The sequence below is a fragment of the Porcisia hertigi genome, chromosome 34 (genome assembly GCF_017918235.1).
Source record: "Porcisia hertigi strain C119 chromosome 34, whole genome shotgun sequence".
In the NCBI taxonomy this organism is placed as follows: Eukaryota; Euglenozoa; class Kinetoplastea; order Trypanosomatida; family Trypanosomatidae; genus Porcisia; species Porcisia hertigi.
Window position 1 is genome coordinate 322,625 of NC_090593.1, and position 26,509 is coordinate 349,133.

The 26,509-nt window shown below is 52.0% G+C and overlaps 6 protein-coding genes across 6 annotated transcripts; all 6 read left to right on the plus strand.

The window, feature by feature from the left end:
- Positions 1-65: 65 nt before the first annotated feature.
- Positions 66-908, plus strand: JKF63_01670 (uncharacterized protein; the record flags this gene model as incomplete). Its single annotated transcript, XM_067897716.1, has 1 exon — positions 66-908. One exon carries the CDS (start codon positions 66-68, stop codon positions 906-908), a length of 843 nt encoding a protein of 280 aa, XP_067753873.1.
- Positions 909-1,993: 1,085 nt separating this feature from the next.
- Positions 1,994-3,400, plus strand: JKF63_01671 (uncharacterized protein; the record flags this gene model as incomplete). The annotated part of the gene is made up of 1 exon (XM_067897717.1): positions 1,994-3,400. One exon carries the CDS (start codon positions 1,994-1,996, stop codon positions 3,398-3,400), a length of 1,407 nt encoding a protein of 468 aa, XP_067753874.1.
- A 1,110-nt stretch (positions 3,401-4,510) lies between these two features.
- JKF63_01672 (uncharacterized protein) lies at positions 4,511-6,004 on the plus strand (the record flags this gene model as incomplete). The annotated part of the gene is made up of 1 exon (XM_067897718.1): positions 4,511-6,004. One exon carries the CDS (start codon positions 4,511-4,513, stop codon positions 6,002-6,004), a length of 1,494 nt encoding a protein of 497 aa, XP_067753875.1.
- A 2,183-nt stretch (positions 6,005-8,187) lies between these two features.
- JKF63_01673 (uncharacterized protein) lies at positions 8,188-9,600 on the plus strand (the record flags this gene model as incomplete). Its single annotated transcript, XM_067897719.1, has 1 exon — positions 8,188-9,600. The coding sequence occupies one exon, from the start codon at positions 8,188-8,190 to the stop codon at positions 9,598-9,600; it is 1,413 nt and encodes a 470-aa protein (XP_067753876.1).
- Positions 9,601-10,625: 1,025 nt separating this feature from the next.
- JKF63_01674 (uncharacterized protein) lies at positions 10,626-11,288 on the plus strand (the record flags this gene model as incomplete). Its single annotated transcript, XM_067897720.1, has 1 exon — positions 10,626-11,288. One exon carries the CDS (start codon positions 10,626-10,628, stop codon positions 11,286-11,288), a length of 663 nt encoding a protein of 220 aa, XP_067753877.1.
- A 3,983-nt stretch (positions 11,289-15,271) lies between these two features.
- Positions 15,272-24,910, plus strand: JKF63_01675 (uncharacterized protein; the record flags this gene model as incomplete). Its single annotated transcript, XM_067897721.1, has 2 exons — positions 15,272-16,106; positions 24,792-24,910. 2 exons carry the CDS (start codon positions 15,272-15,274, stop codon positions 24,908-24,910), a joined length of 954 nt encoding a protein of 317 aa, XP_067753878.1.
- Positions 24,911-26,509: the final 1,599 nt, after the last annotated feature.

Consider the following 26,509-nt stretch of genomic DNA (forward strand, 5'->3'; position numbering starts at 1 on the left):
TCCTGCGCGCTTCTTGCTCATCTGATTTTCCACTAAACTCAGCGCACCCCTTAGGGTGGAACCACATGTTTTTGGGTACGCGTGCGTTGAGGTGCGCATCGAAAGCGGCTCTCCGCTTCGGCCACCGCGGCGCCTGCGCTATCCCCCATCCGGAGAAGGCTTACCGCGGCGGTGACGACGCCTACGCGTTTCATCCTTACTGCATTAGTGTTGCTGACGGCGTTGGCGGGTATGCGTCTCAAGGCATCGAGCCTGCTATTTACACACGCAACGTCATGCGTTTTGCGTTGGAGTATGTAGAGAGAGAGGTCAACGGCGCCAAGCGAGCCACCGCCCTCGCAGCTCTCAACTATGGCTACAAGAAAGCAAATGATGCGAGACAGCCGGGTGGCTGCCCTGTCGCTATGGCCACGATTACGGACAACACACATGCGTCCTTGTTAAACTTAGGTGACTGCGGTCTGGTAATTGTGCGGCAGGGTAAGCTCCTGTATCGCACAGAGAGCCAGCAGCATTCCTTCAACTGCCCGTACCAGCTCCCCGGGGATCCACCTAGCGCCGGTGAACAGGCCACGATCGAAGTGCGGGCCGGCGACGTCTTCCTTTGCGTGAGTGATGGTGTACTGGACAATGTGGAGCTGGACCGTCTCCTTGACCACCTTAGCGAGGTGTCAGCAACGGGGTGTCACAATGTAGCCCAGGCTATCGGCCAGGAGGCTTTCCGAAACGGACAAGACCGCAGCTACTTTTCGCCTTTTGCACGTCATGCAGAAGAAGCCGGATACCGCTACACTGGCGGAAAGCTGGACGACATTACTGCACTGGTGGCTCAAGTGACCGCGGACTACGATGAAGGGGAGGAAAACTGCCCCCCCTTGATCACGATGTTGTTGAATATCGATAAATGATTTGACGCTTTCCTGAAGAAACGGAGGGATGGTGGCGGCCGCGAACGATATTAAGCGCTGGCTACATCGGAGGAAGCCGTCTGCGTTTCTATGTTGCGCTTTTTTTTTCGCCAAAGCTCCCCTTTTTTTGTCCCACGCTCGTTTGTTAGTTTTGTCGTTTGTTGTTTTTCTTGTTTGCACTCTCGCACTGGGGTTGGGCAAACTTGTTAGTCTGTGCCTTCGGAGAAGTCGTTGGTTGGGCCGATTTTTTTTTTGTCCGTGTGTGTGTCTGAGTGGCATTCTCTGTCTTTTTTCTCAGTTAGTAATACACCTGGCACGGAACACTCCCGCTCGCTTTAAAGTGTCACTGGCAAGGGGGGGGGGCGGAGGGGGCGCGATGCGAGGCAGGGCGGACCACGCTCGTCCCCCTTCTCTCTCATGTGTGACTCCTTCCTGTTGCTCAACCTTTGCGTCTTTCTCATAATGACTTTTCTTCTTTCTTTTTTCAAACCATCACAGGTGCATTTTTTTTTCCACGAATGGAAAGCTTACGTGGTGATTAACATCAACACAACAGAAAGCGGAACCTGTGTTTTGTTCGTGCGAGTGAGGCGGCCGCAATGAGAGCGATGGGGAATTTCACTAACGACGGCGCCGACTACGTGACTCGGGTGTCCTCCTTTCCGCTGAAATGGGGGAAGGGGCCGAGGTGAGATGAGCCAAAGACCTTCGAAACATACTACTTCTGTTTTCCCTATTTGTGGCGAGCTTGCTCGCACCCAAGGCTGAGCTCGCGCGGGTGAGCAGATACTCTTTTCTAAACAACGGCTGCTAGTGGATGGGCCGCCCCCCCGTGGATAAACGCTTGCACTGCTTCTTTACTTCACTCTCTCCTCTACATCGTGTGTGGCCGCTCACACGTCATATCTGCTTCGCTTCTACTCCGAAACGGATCATGAGCGAGCACACACATACACATGCCCAATAAATGTGAGCACGACACCACGTCATCTCCAATTAAAGATAAGAGGCTCGCCGTGCTTTTCCTGCTTGACGTTGATTAATCCTTTCTCTTCCGTTTGACCGTTTCGGCTCCGCGCGCCCTCATGGAGACGAAGCTGAGCAGCGCCTTGCGCACCTGTGACAAGTGCACAACTTATGCGGAGCTGTGCAAAAAATTTGACGAGGCAGTTTCCCCAGTCCTTGAAAACGCTCTCCAATCCCCCCTTGAGAAGGCTCCCCGTGATCACACCACGCCTGACGAGTGTAGCCCCCGGGTCGCAGAGCTGCGCGAGGCTTTGTGCACGCGCCTCGGCGCTCGAGAGGCTACGCCAGCAGAGGACGATGTGTGGTTTTTTATCTATCGTGTGGTCAGCAACTTAGTGGAGCGTCAACAGCGTAAGCGGTCACGCGACCGGAATGCTACGTCGCTGTCGACGCTCGTCACCAACTGTTTTGTACTCCTCTGTACTCGCACTTTACCGAAGCTCGATCATATAAATCTTCGGTGGGGATTTTTGAAGAAAGAGCGCGCGGCATTGGAGGCGAGCGATGCCTATGTGCATTCCAACGCCTCTGAGCGGCGCAAGCTGCAACTCAATCCCACGAGCGTCCTCTCCGTGTTTTCCGAGAAGGCGCACAAGCACTACTTCACGTCTGTGTGGCTGCTGTGCGTGGAGAAGGCTGGCGAGGCTGCTCTGCACGTCCATTTGCTGCACCGACTTGGATCTGTAGTTTTGCCTCACCTCACGAACCCGCTTGTGCTGGCGGACTACCTCACTGGCTGCTTCAGCAGCGGCGGTATTGTCTCGATCCTTTCGCTACAAGGGCTCTTCCTACTCATGCTCGATCATGGGCTCGAGTACCCGAACTACTACGAGCAACTCTACAGCCTCTTGACGCCCGACGTGTTTGCTTCTCGGCACCGGTATGAGCTGTTTCGGCTTCTCGATCTTTCCATGATGTCGCTTCGCGTACCGTCCTACATCGCCGCAGCCGTGATCAAGCGCGTGGCACAGGTGTCGCTCATGGCACCCGCGCCAACGCTCTACTTCACTCTCCCCTTTTTGCGCAAGGTTTTGCAGTCTCATCCCAACTGCCTAGCTCTCATTCACCGGAGCAGCCGTGAGGCTGTAATCCCAGACGACATGGTCGATCAACACGCGGATACCGTCGCTGCACAGTCTGCGAAAGCGCAAGCGGTGCGCGACACCGCTGCTCTTTTCGATGGCTGTGACCCCTTCGACGACCGTGCGAAATTGCCAGGATCACACGCGCTGAGCTCCACGTTGTGGGAGCTGACCGCTTTGGAGCGGCACTTCATGCCGGTTGTGCCGCTGATGGTGATGGCTTTCTCTAGTACGGCAGAGGACAAAACACCGCTGCGCTACGAAAAGAGCTACGGCCGCCTTTTTACCGCAGAGGTGACACGCGCTATCGATAGTAATCACCTTCCCACGATCGCCTATGAAACGCCGTCAGAGGCTGACCCGACCGATCTGCTGGCCATCTGAGAGAGCCAGTCATGGAAAGACAGGGCTGTAATTTTATTTTGTTTTTGCCGACCGCTGGATCAGGAGAGTAGTGTTGCAGGCTTTTCAACACATTATCTGCTGCTCACTAAATCGAGCACATATACAGGCACCGACTAGGAGATGACCGCTGCGGAGCCCACAGATACACAAGAATTCGAGTAATTGTTTGTAGTAATGCCACAACATGATGGCGCATAACACACACACACACACACAGAGACACGTGCAGAGAGAAAAGAACATATTCCAGCAACTTGGATTGGCTCAGCGAGAGAGAGAGAGAGAGATGGAAAGAGGAAGTGGCGTAAAGGCCTCTTTTCTAGTCTCCTCCTCTCATTCTCCCATGCAAGGGGGAGCGGAGGGGGGAGGAATAGAAAATGTATGTGCGCTTTCATCTGTGCATTAAGGCGCTGCACTGGGTGCCGCTGACGAAGGTCGTTCTCCCTCTGGCTGTGTGAGGGCCACTCCAGGTCTCATCTCGAATGGCGAGATGCATACACATATAGAGATACAAGCGGAGGATGCATTGCAATACCCCAGAGCGTAGATGGTCACGCCCACAAGCTACGGGGACCCTTATTTGATACAGTCTTCTCTTTACACCTTTCCACTCACATGCTGTGCCTCTCCTACTCGATGATTCCACTCTCTTCGGCTACTGGTTCACTTGTTTTATTCCCCCCAGTTAGCCTGACTGAATGAAGGACTTCATGTATTATTTAATCTAAAGGCGTGAGGGTATCATTTTTTTTTTCGGTTACTTGCGTGTGTGTGTGTCCAGCTTCCATTCCAGCTTGGCGTACATCCAGGGTTGACGTTTTTCTGTCCATTACCGAGTTTCCATTTCATTCGAACGGTTTTACCTCTCGTTCCTCCTTTGACGGGGATTCGGCGCAAGGGCCGGAGTAGCGGGAACACAACAGTCAGCTTGGAGAAAGGAGCTGCGGCACGAAACGTGATACCTCATTCCCCCGTTTCATCAGCGCATCCGCTCCACCTCTCCACAGGTGACTGAGTGGAGAGGGAGAGGGGGTGAACATCGCGTAACTCCTCCCTAAAAAAAAACTAAAACACTGACGTGGTTTGCGAATGCTTCGCTTTTTTGTTTGCGCCGCCCAGCGGAAGGCGGCGTCACGTGGGTCTGCCTTCAAAGTCTTTCCCTCCTACCCTCAGCTTGCTCATTCAAGGCTGCATTACGGAACAGCGGCTGTGCAACCCCCAGCCTGGATCGAACAGCTCCGGGAGGACGCCAAGAGTAGTGAGAAGTCGATTTCGTATGATATCAAGATCTATGATGAACTCTCTTGGCGACGCAAGCGGTTTACTTTCAACACAGAGCTGTGGGATCCGATGCGAATGAGCAGTATCCTGCGTAACCGACTTTGTCTGGGCAACGAAGACACTGAGTACACAGTCATTGGGGAGGCGTTTGTTTTTCCAGACCGCGAGGACTCCCCAATTGTGAACGAGCCGCACCGCGTGTGTACACTTCTCTGGGACCACAGCAGTCCCACGGAGAAGGTAATGATCCAGCTTTCTGAACACTTTCCTCCGTTGCTGTGGCACACGGTAAAGCCGACGTTGGGGGCTTTGAAGAGGGTCTTCTCCGAGTTTCTTGACGTTGATGCGGAACACATGAAAAAGTATCTTCCATATTACGAGGAGGTGCAGAATCGTATTGAAACTCAGGTCGGCGAAAAGCTAACGGGCACATTGAGTCCGTCACACATGAAGGATAAGTTTGTCGAGGACATGCGCAAGCGCGATCCTCGGTCGGTGGAGCTAGACTATCCGAATGAGCATAGCATCTTCCTTGGCCTCACCCCGCATTTTCGCGTCACGGAGAATGAGCTCATGAAGAAAAATCCCTTTGTTTTTGGGTGGCCAATGTTGCTCAGCGATGGCAACGAGTACCTGGAGGATACCCCGCTGCGCATGGCTGCGTTCCGCACCGTTTACTCAAAGTCACTCCTGATGCTTCACACGCGTCTCGATCTCCAGGTGGACCACCGGCAGACGCATTTGCCTGGTGACGACGTGGAGGACATTCTGCTGGAGATGCCCGTCTTTTGTACTGTGAACTACCCCACCAACACCCGGCTCTCTGGTGGCCGTCCTTTGGTGCAACGGTTCAATCAGGTGATGGGTACTTCATACCCGCTCAACATGCCTGTGGACGTACTCGCTACCTTCGCCCGCGAAAACACCGTCAAGGGGGAGCGAGAGCTTCTGGAGGAGTTGAAGTTCCTGACGGCGGCGTCAAAGAAAACCCCCGAGATAGAGCGTGTGTTTCGCGTCTCGGAGGACCAGCTGAGCTCGAACAAAATCGTTGGTCAGTTAGCCTACACGATTGTGTACCTTGCTCTGGTGAACTATCCCATGTTCGCCGAGGACGTATTCAAGGTGTACTGGCAGCACCCAAGCGACCTTGTCCGCGTCGCGTGTGCTAAGGGGGCCCACATTGTGGAGCGGCAAGACCTGGTGGAGAAGCTCATTCAAGCGGAACCGGAGGGACGGTGCAAGACTATGCTCATGACGACAATGCATCTACACACGAGCACACGTGTGCCCAAGGGGGTGTAGTCGGAGAGGGTCCAGAGAAACTTGACATGACCATTCACCTGAATCTATCGCCAGGGGGCCCTTCGCGCGATGTTCATGGCGTCAGTTTTTCTTTCTTTTCTTTGTATGTGCGAGAGGAGGAAAGCACATAATACACTGCTCGCAAGGGCTGGAATTCACAGTGGCGGCCATCTGTGTTCAAGCAATGTCGCACTGCCATTGTGGACTACACATCCGTCAAACAGAAAACTCGAAATAAAACATAGTGTGTCTTGTTGTCTTTCAGCCCTATTTTCAGGCACAGCAAGTCGGTAAAGACACGTTGTCCAAGGTGAAATATGGAGCTGGGGGAAGAAGCCCCAACGTCTGGGTGGGATTCGCCTTCTTAGCTTCTTCCTGGTGCTCGAGAAATTCTGGCTTCGGAGATGGGTTTCGTGTGGTACGTTGCTTCACGCGTACTTACTCCTTGGCGCTTTCTATCTCTTCACAATGCTCTATCCACGCTTCCACACTGTTCGGTCGCCAGCGAGTCCGAGGGGGATCCCTTCGTCCTCTCTTCTGGATACGTACTTTTACTCCCATTGTTTTCTCTCTGAATCCGTCATTTCACCTCATCCACAAGCACGCCTGCTCGCACCCCGAGCCAACATGCACACCCCCCCTGAAGGGGGATAACCACGCCATGACACAGATTTTCACTTGTCATCGATATTTTTCTTTACCCCTCCTTACGTTGTCTGCACATATCCTTCGTCAGTGAGGTCCCACTCTACTTTTTTTTTGACCGCTTTTTCTCCCTTGAGGCAGGTTTGCAGTCACTTCTCGAAGTGCGGAGGATGGAACAGAGACGGCTTTTGTAGCTCAATAAGACGCGCCTACTCAGATCTCCAGAGTTTGTGGCGTTTCCTCATTCTTTATCGCCTATTTTTATGTTTCACTTTTGGTCCAGGCCCGTGCGTTTCGCAGGTTCCCGTTTTTGAAGATGCTCTGAAGGTTATCGCTGCGTTTCTCTTCAAGAAATCGCCAAGGGGCAACACTGTAATTCCCCTTTCTCTGTTTTCGGAAAAATGGGTGAGTTTTACTGTGTACTCTCCTTTTCCACATGTCAACTAGCGTTCTTTTCTGTCCCCGGCTTCATGATATAAGACCCTATTGGTAGCCCGCACCTCAGCGCGGTGTGCCAGCGCTCAGTCGCCACTCTTGTGAGGTAGTTGAGTATTCTCACCTACCCTATCCCGCCAATGTGGAACCATCGCTAGGGGAGGGTGGGTGGGTGGGGGTGCCCACCCAGGTCACTGGCCAGCAATGTGGTGAGGTCAGAGTGATGCATCGCCACGTGTGTTGGGGGTACGGTCCTGGGTAGCGCGTTGCGTCGGAGCAACGTCCAGCCGTGCGCCGGTCTGTGGCATGCATGCGATAGTGGGGAGGGTGTCGCAGGGTGGCTGATGTGTGTCTCACCCGGCCCTCATTGCGCCCACTTTTGGGTGTGGGGTGTGGTGTGGAGGCCGTGCCCAGAAGACTGGGTGGGCATTGGTGCAGCGCGTGGGCGCACGGCCGCGGTACGCCCCGCCCGATGGGTCTGTGACTTGGCGGGGTAGGGTGCCTGTGTGTGTTGTGTGTGTGTCTGTCTGTGGCTGAAGTCGTCTACGCCAGAGGTGGGCATGCTACAAAAAGAAAACTCTCCAATCATGGTTGTAAACGTCTCCCAGGACTAAGGATACGCCGGCCTGCGCAGGGGTACACCGCAAGGAAGATAATGGGGTGAAGTGCGACCACCCGCTCTTGCATTTTTCACGTTTTCAGTTGCAGTTCGGTTCTTCTCTCTTCCTTTTGTTTTTTCTCACGTCACCTCTCTCTCCATCGTCCCTCGAATTCGGCACTGCTATCAACTATCATCGCCTCATACTTCTCCAAAAAAAGTAGGAAGGGGGGCTACACCTCCTCTTCTCTACAGTGACAATGCGATGAGGAGGGGGACTGTTTCTCTCTCCTTTTCTCCTACCCCCCCTACCCCCCCCCCCATGGTGTCCCCTGACTGCAGCATTTCTTTCTTTGCACTCTTCCTTTCTTGTGTAACCTGTTTCTTTTCCCCAAACCACCGAAGGCCTCGAATCGGGCCCAACTACGGCAATATATACGGGGTAGTAATTAAAATAGGCACAGAGGAGCCTCAGAGAAGGCGGGAGGCGCTGAATAGTTGAGAGATGAACCAGTTGAGGCGTCGGGACACTCCCTACGATTGGGGCGCTGGTGTGCGCGTGCGAGTGCAGCGTGCCTGTCAGGCGCCATATTTTAGCGTCTTCCGCGAGGAGAACACCCGTCAAGCAAACGCTGTACATGAGGGGCGCTTGGGCTGCACAGGCGCCGATGCGTATCCGACCATTCAAGACGACGGGCAGCGTCTCTTGTACTTCCCCTACAGAAATGCGAAGCTTACGCAGTGCACCACAGGCGAGGCTGCCAGCGTAGCAAACGAGGTTGTTACGCTGGTTGGCGCCACTGGAACCATGGGAAAGTTTGTTGCAGAGCAGTACCTACGCCGCGGCATTAGTGTAACAGTGCTGGCACCCGATATCGAAAAGGCGAAGTCGATTTATCTGCCCATTGTAGATGGCCAGCGTGAACAAAATCGATTGGCTTCCATGGGATACGTGCCGCTCAGCGCTGCTGCGGCGAAGCGTGAGCTCACCGCATCTTTTGACTACTGCGACTCGCAGCGGGAAAATCGTCACGTGCTGAGGTACGAATTTTGCGCCCCTCAGAGAGCTGGGGACCTCCGCTCCGGCGGGGCCCATACCAGTGGCAACCAGAAAGTTACGCTGGAGCTAATTGAAGGCGATGCAGGGTCGATGCAGGACCTCGAGTTCTCCATGCGGCATGCAAACCTGGTGTTTTACATTCCCTCTGCTCTTGAAGAGGTGTCCGGCCCGCCAGCAGGAGCCGGCGGTTGTTCTAGCTTTTCGGCTCCATGGTGGTGCTCCGTGTCATGGTTTGGGAGCAGCCGGCGGTTTAGTGGCTTCCTGCAAGCCCTTGACGCCTGTCGCCGTGTCGACGCTCATTTGGTGACCCTGACGCCACTGTGGGTGCATGGGTCACGTCTATCGCCGTTTTATTGGTATCGCCGACTTGTGATGCATCCTCGAGGGTTCTGCAAGGCGGTGCAGCTGCAAGAGCGGACGTTGCTTAGTCAGTACGGTAGCCCAAGCGCCCGCTGTTGTTTCGGAACGGATGAGCTAGAGGAGCAGCGGCTGGGTGGAGACTGGAACTACTGGTGGCGCATCTGGATGTCAACGGAGCTACCCGATGACTCTGTGGTCAAGTTACGCAGCCCAGTGCGGTTTTCTCTATTCCGGCTCTCTGACATCGTCTTCCCCAGCTTCAACGAGCGTGTCGTCGCCGCCAAGAACAATCGCGTCAACGACGACCTTGGCGTCAAGTCTATCCGGATGGGCGATTTAGACGCACAACTACTGGCAAACGTATTGGTGAAATCCATTGGGCTCTGCAACTCTGTCGTGGGGAGCCGCATCGACATTGGTGGATGCTTGCGGGAGGGCACTGACATGCGGGACGCTAGCGCTGTCTTCGATCTCTTCGAGCAGCTCCGAAATGAGTAAAGCAGGCGTAGCTGAAGCTCATTGGAACGCACTGTGAGGGCAGCACATCAAAGTCTGTGTCATTAATTTGGAAATAAGCGATGCCGCTCACCGCGTCCCCTCCCCCCTCCTTCCTTACATTGTTTACACCACCTGCTTTATTCTGGCGGTTCGAGGGTGAACGTGAACGGTTCGCCATTTGCGTTTCTGTGCCTGTGTTATGTTTCGGATTATTCAGCTGTCGGTTTGTGTCTTCATGAAACAAACAAACCAACAAAACACACTGAGCTGCGGTAATCTACGCACACAACAGCGGAGCTGTTTGAAGGCACGCACCCTTTTTTTCTGTGCTAGTTGCTCTGCCTTGAATGGTGGCGCGCACACGACGAGGTGGCCAAATTCGAGTGAAGTGGACAGGCAGGGTACCATCGCCACCCACTTTTTTCAAACGGAAGTGGCCAAATATCACAATGTGCACTAAACGTCTGGGAGGGTTGGATAACACAGCGATACGCTTTCTCTGCTCTTTTTCCTTATAAACGAGCACCAGGTAAGCCGTCTGACTTGGATCCACCTTTCAGATAAGTCTTTTCAGCTTTCCTCGACCTGCATCTCGTTTGGTGTGTCTCTAACGCTGAACTTCTTTTTGTTTTGCCCATTGCTGATCTTCCGTGTATGTCTGCGCACGCGTCTGTGGGGACAAAGACTTGGATGTATTTCGAACCACACGTACTGCAGTCACTGACGAGTGCCACTTGGACAAAAAAAGAAATTACAGGCCTCCCAGTCGCATTACTGTTTTGCTAGGTGCAGCTTCTATTACTACACTACAGAGCACACCCGAGCCTTGGCACTATTTGGGTATCTTGCTTGAGTTATTGGTGCTTGAATCGCTACGCATTATACGTGGAGTTGCATTACCCTCCCCCCCCTCTCCCCCTCCTCCTCAGTCCCCCTTCCCCTCCTTACAACCACGTTCACCCACACCCACTGAGACCCTACCTGCGTTGTGGCTATTAGTGCTTAAAGCGCCATCTGAGAAAGCGATGAACTCTTCCGTGTTTTGCCGGCACAATCGCTATGACGACGAAGCCAACAACACGGCGTACATGGAAAGTGAATCAGTCTACGTACGCCCGTACGAGGGGTCCACAGCAACCGACTCCCCATGGTCTGACTGTAACGCATACCATTCGCATCACACGGTCGGCAGCGGCTCTTCGAAGCATGATTCGCTTCCGATGGAGCGCATCGTGGAGATGACAGAATCCCTGCAGAAGGAGCAGGAAAATCAAGAGGCTTGCGAGAAGATCGACACTGCTATTAAGGCTCAGCGGATGCGTCAGCTACGAAACGTAAAGTGGGAAGCCTTGAAGGCGCGCATGAGCCAACGGGGGATGTCCATGCACACCGTGCGAGCGTACGATAGCGACTTGGACAGCGAGGATGACGGGGAGGAAGCAGAGCTGGAGTCCGGTCACACACCACGCTCTTCAGCGCTGAATGCACTCGAGCCCTCCTTGTCGGAGGAGCGCGCCATGCGACGTGGCGCGTTTCAGGCTGTGGAGACGATGCCAAAGAGGTTCTGTCATTTTCTTTACAACTGGTTCATGTACTCTGTCTACGCATTCTCTGCTTCGGCGTTGCCGGGGATGGATATCCACAAAGGGGCTGACATGCGAGAGTACTATAACCGTAATCTCAGCTAGGGACGTGCAAGGGTCATTGTCGTCTTGCACCTATGCAGCTTTGGATACATCTGATATACCTGCTTCCCTCTCAATTTATTATCGTTCTGTTTGCTGGGTACCTTTTGTTCCGCTGTTTTTTCCTCCCTTTTTTTTCCCTCTTTTGTCACCGCGTACCCCGGTGGTCTTTGCGAACCGTGGAGAAGTGGGGCCAACGTAGGTTTGGATCAAAGAAGAGGACACATTCTGTCGTTGATCACCTTCCATGCGCCACGCCCTTCCTACCCTCTGCTATTTATCTGAGCAAGGAGTGCGTTGAGAGGGGTGGGTGCGGTTTCTGCCCAGAGGAGAGCCCCAGATCTCCACGATGCTGTAGTGGTGCCCCACTTTCTCCTCCACCTCTCCTGCATTACACAACTGTAGACTATTTGCTGTCTTTTCGCTTCCCCCGGCTCCATGCTTTCTTCCCCCCCCCCCCCCCGAAGACCGCACGTCTTCAAGCGATTCGTTATCTTTTTACTTCATTTTGCTTTTGTATTCATTGAGCGCCCTTTGACTGGACGGTGCTGAGGTCGTCTGTGTGCGAATCTCTCTATTTATCTCGGTGCGTGTGCGTGTGTGTGTGTGTGTTCACGTGCTGTTGCTTATTACATAACAACGAAGGAATTCATAGAGGGCAATGCTTTGAAAAAAAGGACCCGTAAGGGACCGGGATGGGGGGGGGGAAGAGAGGAGGAGTGCACTATGTTATGTATTTGTGTGTGGTTGGCACGCGACTCTTTTCCTCCCTCTCTTCCCTTTCGCCGTTTTGTGTACTCATCTCTCTCTGCTAAGCCCAATTGCGCGCGTCTGGCGTTCGTGTGGGGTGGGTGGGCGGGCATTACACGCTACCCCTCACTGAATTTGCCTGCGAGGAAGATTTGCAGCCGTTAGGCATTATAGTCGTGGAGTTTTCTCTGCCGTACATGCTATCGCCTTCGTTTTTTTTTGTTGTTCAATCACGACTCTCTTGCCTTTGTGTGTGTGTGTGTGTATGGAGAAGACAGTGACGCAACTTTGCAATTTCTCGAATCTCTTCACCCTGTGCATACACGGGAGAGGTTGTGTCTCATGCTTCAGAAGCCCCGCTTTTCTCCTTAACGTCCCCTCTCTGTTCGACTCTTCATTGCTTCTCACCCTCAAATTGACGCTCCCAAACTCGGCGTACAACTTTCCTTTACTGGACCCCTCCCCCCCCCTTCCCCATTGAAACACGTCATAACAAGCATCACAAAAGGTGCGCTCTGCGTCGTTTCTGTATCGTAGCGAGGGGTTTGCACACATCCCCTTAGCCACTCACACACACCCCTGTATCTCTCTCTCTCTTTGCCCTGTTTTTCCATCATTGAGAGTACCACACTATTACGGATGCCCCTTTATCTTTTAGGTTTTCAGAGATCGCTTCACTTCACTGTAGACCTCTTGTTCGTTCCTCTTTTTTTTTTTGTGTTAGGCCCCCCCCCCACAAAAAAAAAATTAACGCTACCTTTTTTTTTTTCGTGACGCGTCCTGCGCAAGGCTTTTCATTTGATCTCCTGCTTGTCGTCGCTATCCACACACACACACACACATCTGTTTACTCCTTTTCATTTCTTCCTTTTCCCCTACCTCACCGATCTACAAAGGAGCTTGAGTTTTGTCGCTCGGTTTTCACTTACCCCCCCCTCCACATACACACACTCACACACTCACACACGTACTCGATACGTTTTGCCTCCTCTCACCTCTCCTGGAGAGAGAGAGAGTGATCGTATCTTTCGTGTGCCTTGACTAGCATGACGAAGTGGACGGGATCTCATTTTTTTCACCTCTCGATTTCCCTCCTTTTTTGTTTTTTGCTCTCTTTCGCTGCTATTCGACTTTTGTCACCCCGTTTTCGGCGATTCCGCCGCCACCGCCAAGTTGTAGTGTGCCTCAGTGAGGGACCAGCACACGAGAGGACTTGGAATAGAATATTTTATCGTTTCTCACGCTGTGTATTGCGATCTTGTCTCACCGAGAAGAGGAGGCTCGCTAGAGAGGGACATTTTTATTTCAATTCTTGGTGCCTCTTCTTCCGCTACTCTGCCTTTTTTCCATATTGGCCGTATTCACGCAGGCTTCCGTTTCCGCTGGTGCGGCTTCTCATCTCCGCACGGTAACTACGGCGACTCCCCTCCCTCCACACGCCGGCTTTGCTGTGTTGTGCTCGTGCCAGCTGAACGTTGGGTGTATATACACCCTTGTTTTTTTTTTGTTGTGTGTGTGTGTGCCTTGCCCCATCAAAAGTTATTTCTACTCGCCACGTAAGCACACGGCAACGCAACGGGAATCGTAAACAAACGGGCCGCAGGGCAGAACATCATCATCATATCGTTAAGAAAAGAGAACTGAAGGAGAGACCACGCAGCGAAAAAGGCGAGGGGGGAGGCAGGGAAGGCGAGTGCGAAAATATACCGTTCATTTTTTTTTTCAACCCACCCGTGCTGGACATTCCGTTGCGTGACAGTGCAGCAACTGCATTCAGAAACGCATAAAATACCCCCCCCCCACACACACAGAGGAAAGAAGCGACGGCGTAGCGTCTCATTAGCACTTTTCAACTTTCCCTTCCCAGCGACAAGGATACTTGTCTGCTTTTCACTATACTCTGCATCGTTGTACCCCTCCCCCCCCCCTCACAGTGCAACTCGTTCCTGTTTCGCCTCTCTTCCCTCTCAACTTCTTTTCTCCCCCTTTCCTTGAGCACCGTTCTTGAGCCACAAGTGCAGCACCGTGGATCTTTTTTTCAGTTCGTTCACTTAAAAAAAATCCGTCCCTGATTCACCCCCCCCTTTCGTTGGACTTTGCTCACTGCCTTGAGACATCTCTTCCGCTCTCTGTGAGTGTGTGTGTGTGTATCGGTTCCTCTCAGAATTATTCCCCCCTCCCTCTTTCCTGACATCCAATTCAATCAAAACCCCGTTTCTTTTGAGTCTCTCGCTCTTTCGTTCACCTCTCTTTTGGTTGCCGTGAACACACAAGAGGAACACCAAAGAAAGGGGGCCCTCTCTTTATATCATTCTGCGCTCTATTCGCTGGCTGGTGTCTATTGCTTGCTTCCCTCTATATAATTCTCTCTTTGTTTCAATTTTCCCCCCTTCACATTCTTTCCTTCCCTCCTTCATGTCTGTTGATAAGCGCTCCTCCCTTTCCCATTCTCGCCTCGCTTCTCAGCGTTCACTCTCTCACTTTTTTCATTCTGGATGCGCCTTTCCTCTTTGATTCCTCGCGGATTTCGTTGGGTGTGCATTCTGCAAGTGTCGTGTTGTTTGCCTCCCTCTCACGCTTTTTTTTTATTGACAACCCCACATCACCCACACCCGCTATTCTCATTTTTCCTCCTTTGGCAAGTTATCCCCCCCCCCGAAAAAGAAGAACAGAGGGGAAAGCCTCTCTCTGTTTCATCTGTGATCAGGGGTCACGCAGGGAGCCATCCACATAGGAAATACAGTCAAGTCAGACGGACTTGTTGTACCAAAAAAAAAGGGCGACAACTGGAGTGTGAGAAAATACACAGGAGGTACTTCGGTTCCTTGCTAACAAGCCTCCTCCTCCCCTTCCCCCCCCCCCCCGCTGCTGTTCTTTCTCGTCGTCTGCAGGCCGTTCCTGTATGCGTGCATCTCTGCTGTAGGCCCAACTTGTCTCCTCACTGATAGAAAAGGTGTTTTTTTTTTCCTTGTCCTTCTATTTTACAGTTTTGTCTTTCATCAATCGCCGAGCTGTCATTGTATTTTCACTTTCCCCCCTCCCCTTCACTTGCCTCAGTGGTACGAGTGTAAATCTGCTTGTATATATCGACCGCAGATTCTCTTCGAGTTTGGTGTGCGGTTCTCCTTGATGCGCTTATCTTTTTTTCAGTCTACCCCTTTTCCCGTAGGCCTTTCATGAAAAAAAATTTTTTTATTCCCCATTTTTTTCTTTCAGAGCCACGAGCCATTTTTTAAATGTCTTCTGTGTCCATGGCCCATCAGCTCATAGAGCGCCTTATTATCGTTCAACGCAACCGGGTGCAGCCACAGGTGCTACTCCGTGAGGAGGAGATCCGCGCTGTGCTCACCGAGGTGCGCGAGATTTTCATGTCACAGCCAATGCTGCTCGAGATTCGACCCCCGGTGCGCGTGTGCGGCGACACGCATGGGCAGTATTACGACCTGCTGCGCATCTACGAGAAGTGCGGCTTCCCACCGTACTCGAACTACCTGTTTCTCGGCGACTACGTGGATCGCGGCAAGCAGAGCATTGAGACGATTATCCTGCAGTTCTGCTACAAAATTATCTACCCCGAGAATTTTTTTCTGTTGCGTGGTAACCACGAGTGCGCAAATGTGAATCGCATGTACGGTTTTTTCGATGATGTGAAGCGGCGGTATAACATCAAGCTGTTCAAGGCCTTCACGGATGTGTTCAACACAATGCCCGTGTGCTGTGTCATTAGCGAGAAGATCATCTGCATGCATGGCGGCCTTAGTCCCGATTTGACTTCTGTAGCGTCCGTAATGGACATTGAGCGCCCGTGCGACGTGCCCGATCGCGGCATCCTGTGCGATCTTCTGTGGGCGGACCCGGAGGATGATGTGCAAGGCTTTCTGGAGAGCGACCGCGGCGTGAGCTATTTGTTTGGGGAGGACATTGTGAATGACTTCCTAGACATGGTGGACATGGACCTGATTGTGCGTGCGCACCAGGTGATGGAGCGCGGCTACGGGTTCTTCGCCAGCCGTCAGCTTGTGACTATATTCTCTGCGCCGAACTACTGCGGTGAGTTCGACAACGACGCTGCTGTGATGAATATCGACGATAAACTGCAGTGCTCCTTCCTCATTATTCCGGCTTTTCGCTGAGAGCATATCGAAACGAAAGGACCCGCTGTCCTTTGAGTTCACGTCTGTGTTAGCAGTGATTAATTGCGAAGATGAGTGGATGGCGGCCGATGGTTAGCGTGGACGTTCCCAGGAAGTGGCGCTGCCTCCATGAGGTACACGTCGAAAGTTTCGAGTCGAGTGCCGTCGCTCCCTGTTTCCCTGAGGTGCGATGGAAAGGTGCCGACTATCCCTCATATTTCCAGTCGTTTTTTTTTCCCCTCACCAGGGGCCCTCATGGCTTTGCGGCGCACATCCGTGTAGAAGAAATACGATCCAGGTACACACCGCCCCTCTTCCTCCCCTCCGCTTCTGGCAAAGGTGCTCTTGATGACAGAGACCCATTAGCCACTCGTGTGAGGTAGTTGAGTATTCTCACCTACCCTATCCCGCCAATGCGGAACCATCGCTAGGGGAGGGGGGTGGGTGGGGGTGCCCACCCAGGTCACTGACCAGCGATGTGGTGAGGTCAGAGTGATGTAGCGCCACGTGTGTTGGGGGTACGGTCCTGGGTAGCGCGTTGCGTCGGAGCGACGTCCAGCCGTGCGCCGGTCTGTGGCATGCATGCGATGGTGGGGAGGGTGTCGCGGGGTGGCTGATGTGTGTCTCACCCGACCCTCATTGCGCCCACTTCTGGGTGTGGTGTGTGGTGTGGAGGCCGTGCCCAGAAGACTGGGTGGGCATTGGTGCAGCGCGTGGGCGCACGGCCGCGGTACGCCCCGCCCGATGGGTCTGTGACTTGGCGGGGTAGGGTGCCTGTGTGTGTTGTGTGTGTGTCTGTCTGTGGCTGTGGTAGTCACGCGCGAAGAAACTGGGCACGTCGTAGGAAAAGAGCCGTTTTCTGAATTTCGCGAGTTTGTGTTACCCGTGTGCAGCGGGCGGTCAACACACACGCACACACACACGACCCTCTCGGAATTCGTCTGTTTTAGTTTTTTTGTCGGTGCCCCTTTCAGCCCGCAGTTGAAATGTGTTTTTTTATTTTGTTTCTCTTCTTCTGTGTCGTCTTTGCTGTTCGTGGGAGCCGGTGCGCTCACAGTCGCTCATCGCCCTCGGGTGTTCCGGTGCACATTCTCATTTGCTCTTCGCTGTTTGTCATCGTCCTCCCTTCCTTGTTTTCTCATCTCGGTTGAGCGACTTAACGGAGCACGCTAGTTGGGCGAGCTCATTCGTCTTTCGTGTGTTGCTTTATCGAAATTTCTCCTCTCTCCCTCCCCTCCTGCGTTCAACCTATCTTTCTCATTCTGGATTACTATTCCTATGATGAATAAATTTTGGTTTATTTTTATTTTTTTTATACGCCCATATATTTTCTGGGGAGCACTCATTCGCGGTGTTGTCTTGGGGACGCGTTGTGCAGAACACGAGTCTGGCAGGGGGGACATAAAATAGTTGACCGATCACCTGACAAAGGCGCTGAAAAGGGGGAAATCTTTTCTCCGAAACACATCGAAGAGGGAGGGAGGGGTGGGGGAGGACGGGGAGACGATGGTGCAGGCGGACGGTCTATTTGATCGTTTCTGCCGTCTCCCTATTTTCTCGCAAATGAGGTGCAGGAATAGACTGTTAGGGGAGTGCAATCTTTGTGCGAATTCCCGATTTTGTATGCCCATGTTGTGCATTAGAGCGTCGTTGCTACGGCAGAATATGTGTACAAGACACCATGCCATCACCCATACTAGCGATTACTTGGATGAGCGGAAAAGCAGACTTCTCCGCATCTTGCAAAATAAAAAACCCATTTTGGATTCTCTTCTTTTCTCTCTCTCTCCCGATTGCGCTGGTTCGAAGACTCTGTCTCAGCACAGCTGCGTAGTTAATCTCGCTGCTTAATTTTTTTCTTCACGCTTTATCTATCTGCTTGTGCTGATGTCGTTGTTGCCTACAACCACGCAGATGCGCGCACAGAGAGAGAGCCGCTGAAGGCCACTGCATGGCCTCTTTTGTTATCTCCTGCATGGATGTTTTTTCCTTTTGTTTCATTGGTCTTGCTTTTTCATAATATGCCTCTTTTTTTTCCATCAGCTCTTCCGCTTTTCTCTTCGGCTGCCCCCCCCCCCCTCCCACCCCGCCATGCTCACCGCCTTGTTTTATTGACCACCTTCTGTGTGGTTTTTAATGCAAGTATTTCTGTCGTTTTTTTGTTTAAATGCATGTCGTATTTTTACGTAAATGCATCGGTGCATGTATGTTTGTTGGTCCTTTCTCAGTTTTATTCCTCGATTTTTTTTTCACTTTTCCCCCTTTTCTTCTTCTTATCAATGGTCACTAATTCTGGCACGGCGCTCTCTCCCCCTTCTCCAATGCGGAATATGGTCGGATGACTCCCACCGGAGACGTACAACGAACCAACGCGACTAACAAGCACGCGCTTCTCGAATACTCTCCCTCCCTCTCTCCCGTCCCCCCTTACCACCACCACACCCACTACAACACCTCGCGTGCAAAAGAAAAAAAAAGAGAACAACTTGGTAAGTTTGAGGGAGAAATCAAAAGCGGCAGCGACTGTGCTCTCCCCTTCCTTCATCCCCCTCCCCCAATTTATACTCTCACGCTTTTCAACTCTCCCTTGACCTCCTTCCTTCACACCCATTCTTCCTGATGATACGTACACAAGCATCACATCTTTGACGCACTTGATATGATTCCCCTGCAACGTCTTCTCGTCTCGTTATGCGCTTTCGGCCGTCTTTCGGTCGTCTCCCCCCTTCCCCCATTTTTGTATTACGGTACTCTTCTCATTGCATCAGGTCAATGTCTCTCGTTTTAAGGCAAAGCACACAGTCGACAGCAAACCCCCGGTAAAGGGTGGAACGCAAAAGGCGTCGGATGCGAACCGTGTCGCTTTTACTGTGTCGAGGGCTACCGGGTCGAAGGCTAAGCTCACATGTTTCTCTGCTACGTTCTTGTTCTTCCGTCTCTCTGACACACACCAACGTATGACTGTGCATCTGCGCACGTTTCCCTTCACTGAATCGCCCTTTTTTTTCTCCATCTCTCTTATCTCAACACGTACACACCAACCAAGACTTGGGGGCGTTGGTACATATTTTTGTATTTTGTTTATGTGTCTGCGCTACGAGCGCCTCTCATCTACTGAAGTCCTGCTTTGCTATCCCACGTGCATTTGTCTCCTCTTTGTTTGTTGGGGGTATTTGCAGATTTGAACCACAAGTCACTCACTCGACTATATATATAAATATATAGTTGCCTTTTTTTTTGTTGTTGTGTGCCTCACCACCCTATTTTTTTTTAAATATTTTCATTCGCTGTTGCGCTCTTCCTAGTGCGTGCTACCTTACACGCATATACGTAAATAGGTGGTTTTACGGTGTCATCGCAGAGGTAAGAGTCCTGGCGACTGTTCACCTGTCACAAGGAGAAAGATCAAAGGGAGCGGTGGGTGGGGGCGGGGGTAGTTGAAGACGGAGGGGGAGGGGGAGGGTTGGTCAAAGGCGAGAATGCAGAATTGCGCTTTCTTTCCCCCTTGCTGCAACACTTTTTTTTCCTGTGTTCTTTTCCTCCCTTTGTTGTCCTCGGCGACTAGAATGGATCGGAGGGGGATCTAAACACAAACGTAAACGCAAACACGCACACACACACACACACACACACACACACACACACGTGCCGGGTGTTTTCCAATTGCCGCCGAATTTATCATTGTTATTTGTTCTATTCTGCATGTATACATGCACATAAATCTATATAAATCTGCACACACATATATACATATGTATATTACATTTATGTATGTATATGTGTACATATATTACTTTGTTCTCTTTCCTTGTAAGTTGTACGTATACACGCACACACACACACACACACATACACCCTCACATATATATACATATATATATTTATATATACATATACATACATACACATCTAGCCCCGGTACCCACGGTGGAGACCTTTCCACCTTTCCATTTAACGCATTTTCTTTTCCCCCTTCGAAACGCGATAGGTGGAGTATCTGCAGTTTTTCCTCTTCGTACACACCAATCGGTGATCTTTGACATTTCTGGGTGCCAATAACACTGTCAACAACAGTAGGGAGGATCCAACAAGGGCAGCACGTTCCAACGCAAACAAAAAATAGCGTTATCACCCGAGCACTACACACACAAAACTAAGGAAAGATGGAGAGCTCGGATGCCTCTGTTTCCTCCACAGCGTTTCAGGCGCTCATTCAAAGGATGCTGCCTCGATCTTCTGCCCTTCCAAAGCGCCAAATTCTGATCAAGGAGGAGGAGATCCGCGCTGTGCTCACCGAGGTGCGCGAGATTTTCATGTCACAGCCAATGCTGCTCGAGATTCGACCCCCGGTGCGCGTGTGCGGCGACACGCATGGGCAGTATTACGACCTGCTGCGCATTTTTGAGAAGTGCGGCTTCCCACCGTACTCGAACTACCTGTTTCTCGGCGACTACGTGGATCGCGGCAAGCACAGCGTAGAAAACATTATTCTTCTTTACTGCTACAAAATTATTTACCGTGAGAATTTTTTTCTGTTGCGTGGTAACCACGAGTGCGCAAATGTGAATCGCATGTACGGTTTTTTCGATGATGTGAAGCGGCGGTATAACATCAAGCTGTTCAAGGCCTTCACGGATGTGTTCAACACAATGCCCGTGTGTTGTGTCATTAGCGAGAAGATCATCTGCATGCATGGCGGCCTTAGTCCCGATTTGACGGAGCTCAGCGCCGTTAACGAGATTATTCGCCCGTGCGACGTGCCCGATCGCGGCATCCTGTGCGATCTTCTGTGGGCGGACCCGGAAAATGAGGTTCGCGGCTTTCTGGAGAGCGACCGCGGCGTGAGCTATTTGTTTGGGGAGGACATTGTGAATGACTTCCTAGACATGGTGGACATGGACCTGATTGTGCGTGCGCACCAAGTCGTACAGCGCGGCTATGAGTTCTTCGCCAGCCGTCAGCTTGTGACTATATTCTCTGCGCCGAACTACTGCGGTGAGTTCGACAACGACGCTGCTGTGATGAATATCGACGATAAACTGCAGTGCTCCTTCCTGGTAATTGCAGCTGTGAAGTAGCAACAAGCGCGCTCCCTTTTCTCCTCTCCCATTCACTACCGCATCAGCAGTGTGTGTCTTTTGATTCGGAGTGAGGCGATGCTTTGGGTGGAGTGTTTTGAGGTTTTCCTGGCCCGCGTCCCTCGGACGAATCGAGTCCCCTTCGATTTTGGCTCTGACGTCTCAAAGTATATCGGCGCCGATAATGGGAGGGGGGTGGGTGGGAGGGGGACACAGCTCAGCGCGGTGTGCCAGTGTTCACTCGCCACTCGTGTGAAGTAGTTGAGTATTCTCACCTACCCTATCCCGCCAATGCGGAACCATCGCTAGGGGAGGGGGGTGGGTGGGTGGGTGGGTGGGGGTGCCCACCCAGGTCACTGACCAGCGATGTGGTGAGGTCAGAGTGATGTAGCGCCACGTGTGTTGGGGGTACGGTCCTGGGTAGCGCGTTGCGTCGGAGCGACGTCCAGCCGTGCGCCGGTCTGTGGCATGCATGCGATGGTGGGGAGGGTGTCGCGGGGTGGCTGATGTGTGTCTCACCCGGCCCTCATTGCGCCCACTTCTGGGTGTGGTGTGTGGTGTGGAGGCCGTGCCCCGAAGACTGTGTGGGCATTGGTGCAGCGCGTGGGCGCATGGCCGCGGTACGCCCCGCCCGATGGGTCTGTGACTTGGTGGGGTAGGGTGCCTGTGTGTGTTGTGTGCGTGTCGTGTTGTGACAGCTCGGAAACGCACTATCATGCGTTTTTGTTTGGCGTTATTCTGCGGTGGACTGTCGAGGCTATCGCTCTCCCTCGCTCCCCTTCGTTCATCTCTTTTGTCACACTTGTGAGTACTTCGTCCTCATTTTTTGGTTCTTGCGTGTGTCAACACTTTGCGAGGGGTATGTAGAAGTCACATACGCACCGGCCGATGTTTTCTGCTACACAGAGCGGATGTTTTCTGCCAACCGGGCTGCGCGTCTCCCGCTTTTTCTCTCTCTTTCGTTCTCACCCTGTTTCTTCTTCACACCAGTGTCTGTTATTTAGCCGTTATGGTGTCAAGGGCGGTGTGAGACACACACACACCCACACACACTCATTCACAGGACAGGAACACTGAAAACTTACCCCCCCCCCCCCCCAAAGGATGTACCTTGATGCTGCAGGGGCTGAACTGTTTGCTGTTGTGCTGCTCGCGCTGTCGTTGTGAAAGAAAGTGGAGGTGCGGCGCAAAAAATAGAGGAAAGTGAGCAAATCAGAGTTCATAAAGGCCGACGGACTGTGAGGTGTGCACGCACCCATTCACGCTTCCCCTGTGAGGTATTCTCTCTGCTTTTGTGTCTCGTTTGTGGCGCCAATACTTTCTGTCGTGTTCTCCGTTTTGTTTTTTTTCTCCCTCTCTCCCTCCTTCCATTGTACGTTTTTAGGATTGTTGTATTTTCTCTATTCTCATTTTTTCCCGCTCATCATCTCTTGGCTGAACACACATTTACACACATGTGTGTATAACATACACGTATACATTTGTTTTATTATTATTGTGGATAAAAGACGACACCCCCCCCTCCCTGTTGCCGGCTTCATGCGGCACCTGTACCACAATGTAAAGCGGGGGAACAAAAGAAAGAGATCCTACCTTCTGGAAATGGGTTACAGAGGCGGGGGCGGGAGCGTTCACGGAGCGCATCCCCTGAAGGTTCAAACGAGGCGAGGTCGCGTATTGCAGAGTGCAGGTCGTCGTCGTCTTCGCCGCCCCGCCCCGCCCCCCCCCCCCTTTCCAACACCCTTGAAGCATATGGGACAGATGGTGGTTGAGTATATTGCTTATAGGGGTTCCCAATGTCAAGTGCAGGATGGGGGGTGGTGGTGGTGGGGGGGGGGGGCTGAAAACAGAAAAGAGCCGAAAAAAAGGGGGAGTATTAGTGCTGCTCTGTGCTTCGACATCTCACCTGGGCACGTTTCAGCATCTCGAGATGGGACCGTTTATTTTTTTTTCATCCCCCTCCCCCCTCCCCCCTTTCTCTGTCCAATGTCACCACTCATTTCAGGTTTTCCTCTCCCCGTTTTTTCTCTCTTTCTGTTTCTTTTTTCCTCCGATGCACTGGAAAAAAATCATAACTATCACCGCGACACATCAATCAATCACGTGCGGTAACTCCACCAACATTCTATTGCTCACCTCAACCGTATACGGACACATTCATTCCCCCACATCTCCATCTTGTTCACCCCCTCCAATACAACACACACACACACACACACACACACACACACCATCACGCCTCATTGTCATTTTTTTTCTTTGGGGACACACGGGACCCCAATAAACGAATGAACAACAGCAACAAAAAAGCGAGTAGCCGTTCGGGGAGAAACGTGAAGAAAGAATTGAAGTCGTTTATATGGATCCACGCACGCGCGGAGACATCCTTCCTTCCCTTTTTTCGTTTTCTCCCTCTCGGCTCTTCACAACTCCTCCATCTCGCGCCTTCTCATTGTCTCTCTCTCTCTCTTAGGTCCCCGCCGAATTCTCGCTGTTAATCTGTGGTGCCCTCCAATATTCGAGCTTCGGACAGCACCCCCTGTTTTTTTTTTGCTGTCCGGAAAAGGGAGCAGCGCGTCTGCCGGTCAAGCTCTCTTCGACTTTGTATTGTTTTATTATTTTCGTATGCGGACTACAACCCTCTGTTCATCCCGGTTCACCTACACACTTTTTAATGCTCTCCCTCTCTCCCTCACCCTTACTCTCCAATTGTATGCCCCTGTGAACTGAGAGGCCCCTTCCCCCCTCTCTCCTCCTCCCCCCCCAATCATTCTTGATGGTTGTTGTCGATTGTTGCTCGTTCTTTTCACCCCTCCCCTTGCGTGCTCGTTCCTGTCGCTTTTTTTCATTTTTTTTTTCGCTTTACCCGAGCGAGGTAACGTGTCACTCTTCGGTACAGAAACGTAGGCCTCCCCCCCCCCCCCCCCCCATACCCACACGCATATAAAAAAAAGGGCACACGTGCATTATTTTGCACTTCTTTGTCAACCCCCCCCTCTCTCCCCCACTCCCCTTTTTTGAACCGTTTCCTATTGCCCACAACTTCTTAATCGGGTGGGGGGTGGTGGTGGTGGTGGTGAATATACACACAGAGACTGGCAGGTCCGCTGTAGAGTAGCCATGAGCAACTCATCGATATTTCCGATGGTTCAGACGCTCATTGAAAAGATGCTCACGGTCAAAGGGAACCGGATGCAGCGCCAAATTCTGATCAAGGAGGAGGAGATCCGCGCTGTGCTCACCGAGGTGCGCGAGATTTTCATGTCACAGCCAATGCTGCTCGAGATTCGACCCCCGGTGCGCGTGTGCGGCGACACGCATGGGCAGTATTACGACCTGCTGCGCATTTTTGAGAAGTGCGGCTTCCCACCGTACTCGAACTACCTGTTTCTCGGCGACTACGTGGATCGCGGCAAGCACAGCGTAGAAAACATTATTCTTCTTTACTGCTACAAAATTATTTACCGTGAGAATTTTTTTCTGCTGCGTGGTAACCACGAGTGCGCGAGCATCAACAAGATGTACGGTTTTTTCGATGATGTGAAGCGGCGGTATAACATCAAGCTGTTCAAGGCCTTCACGGATGTGTTCAACACAATGCCCGTGTGCTGTGTCATTAGCGAGAAGATCATCTGCATGCATGGCGGCCTTAGTCCCGATTTGACTTCTGTAGCGTCCGTAATGGACATTGAGCGCCCGTGCGACGTGCCCGATCGCGGCATCCTGTGCGATCTTCTGTGGGCGGACCCGGAGGATGATGTGCAAGGCTTTCTGGAGAGCGACCGCGGCGTGAGCTATTTGTTTGGGGAGGACATTGTGAATGACTTCCTAGACATGGTGGACATGGACCTGATTGTGCGTGCGCACCAGGTGATGGAGCGCGGCTACGGGTTCTTCGCCAGCCGTCAGCTTGTGACTGTATTCTCTGCGCCGAACTACTGCGGTGAGTTCGACAACGACGCTGCTGTGATGAATATCGACGATAAACTGCAGTGCTCCTTCCTCATTATTCCGGCGACCAAGTGATTGTCTGTGGACGCGGAGAGGAGTTGTGAAGTGGGCAGCAGCAGCAGCAGGCTCGTTCCGTGTACGCTGTAAAGGGGGTCTGAAAAGACAAACAATGAAATCAGGGCTGCTTTTTTTTTCGTCTGTGTTTCAGTGCGGCTTCTCAACTCCCCCCCTCCCCCTCCCCCCTTTTCCCGGTATCATCGGGCTTTTTTTCGGTGTAGACAAGTACTCAAAAGTGTCACATTCCCAGTCTCACGTATACTTCCCTCTCTCTGTCTTTCTGTGTTCATTAGCGCTTTGCCCTTTTTTTTTATTGGGCGTACGCCACCACCACACTGCCCGCCTAAGCTTTGACCCTCTTTTCTATCGGCACCGTTCACGCGCTTTCCAAGAGTATTTCTGCGTGACGTTGCTTTATCTTTCTCGTCCACCCCGTCGCCAGGGACGACAGCGTTCAGAAGCGAGGCATTTTGTTTTGTGTGTGTGATGGTTAGAGTGGATAACACATATACGATGGCACTCCCATGTAAAAGAAAAACAACAGTTTATTTTCCCCTTCCATGTTTTCTCATGTTTGAATGCTCTGTTTCCCAGTTTTTTTTTGTTTGTGACCACCCTTCCTTCTCGAGCTATGCTTTGTAGATTCCCGCGTGTTTCGGTGGTCACCTGTGTATTTGTGTGCCCTACAGGTGCGTGTGCGTCGCTGCCGCTACCACGGCGCTCTCTGTTCAACTCTGGACTTTTCATGTTGCTGTTCTGAATGCTTTTTTTTGTCTACCCAATTTTTCTCTTTTCCCAACACAGGTTGATATGGACGACAGTCGTGGCTGACGTGCATATATATATATATATATATGTGTTTGTGTGTGTGTGTGTGTGTGTTGGGGTGTTTGACGGTGCCGTTGCACCTTCCGCCGTGTTTTCTTCTGTAGCATTTTCTTTGCCAGCGTAACACAATCGTTCCCTCATCCTTGTTTGTGTTCGGCATCAGAGGTGCATTTGGTGGGGGCGGAGGAAGGTGTGTGTGTGTGTGTGTGTGCGGCGTGCGGGGAGGATGTAGCTGTAAGTCTACATCTTGAGGATTAGCAATGCAGAAGGTATTAGTTATGCGCACAAACATCGCTCACATTAGAGGACGGGGAAGGCCAGCAGACGAAAACAGCTTGCTACAGTCACAACCTCTACTGCATCATTATGGAAAAAAAAAAGAAGGCATCGATCTACAGGGCCGTCTTCCCCTTCTTTTCGATTGGGT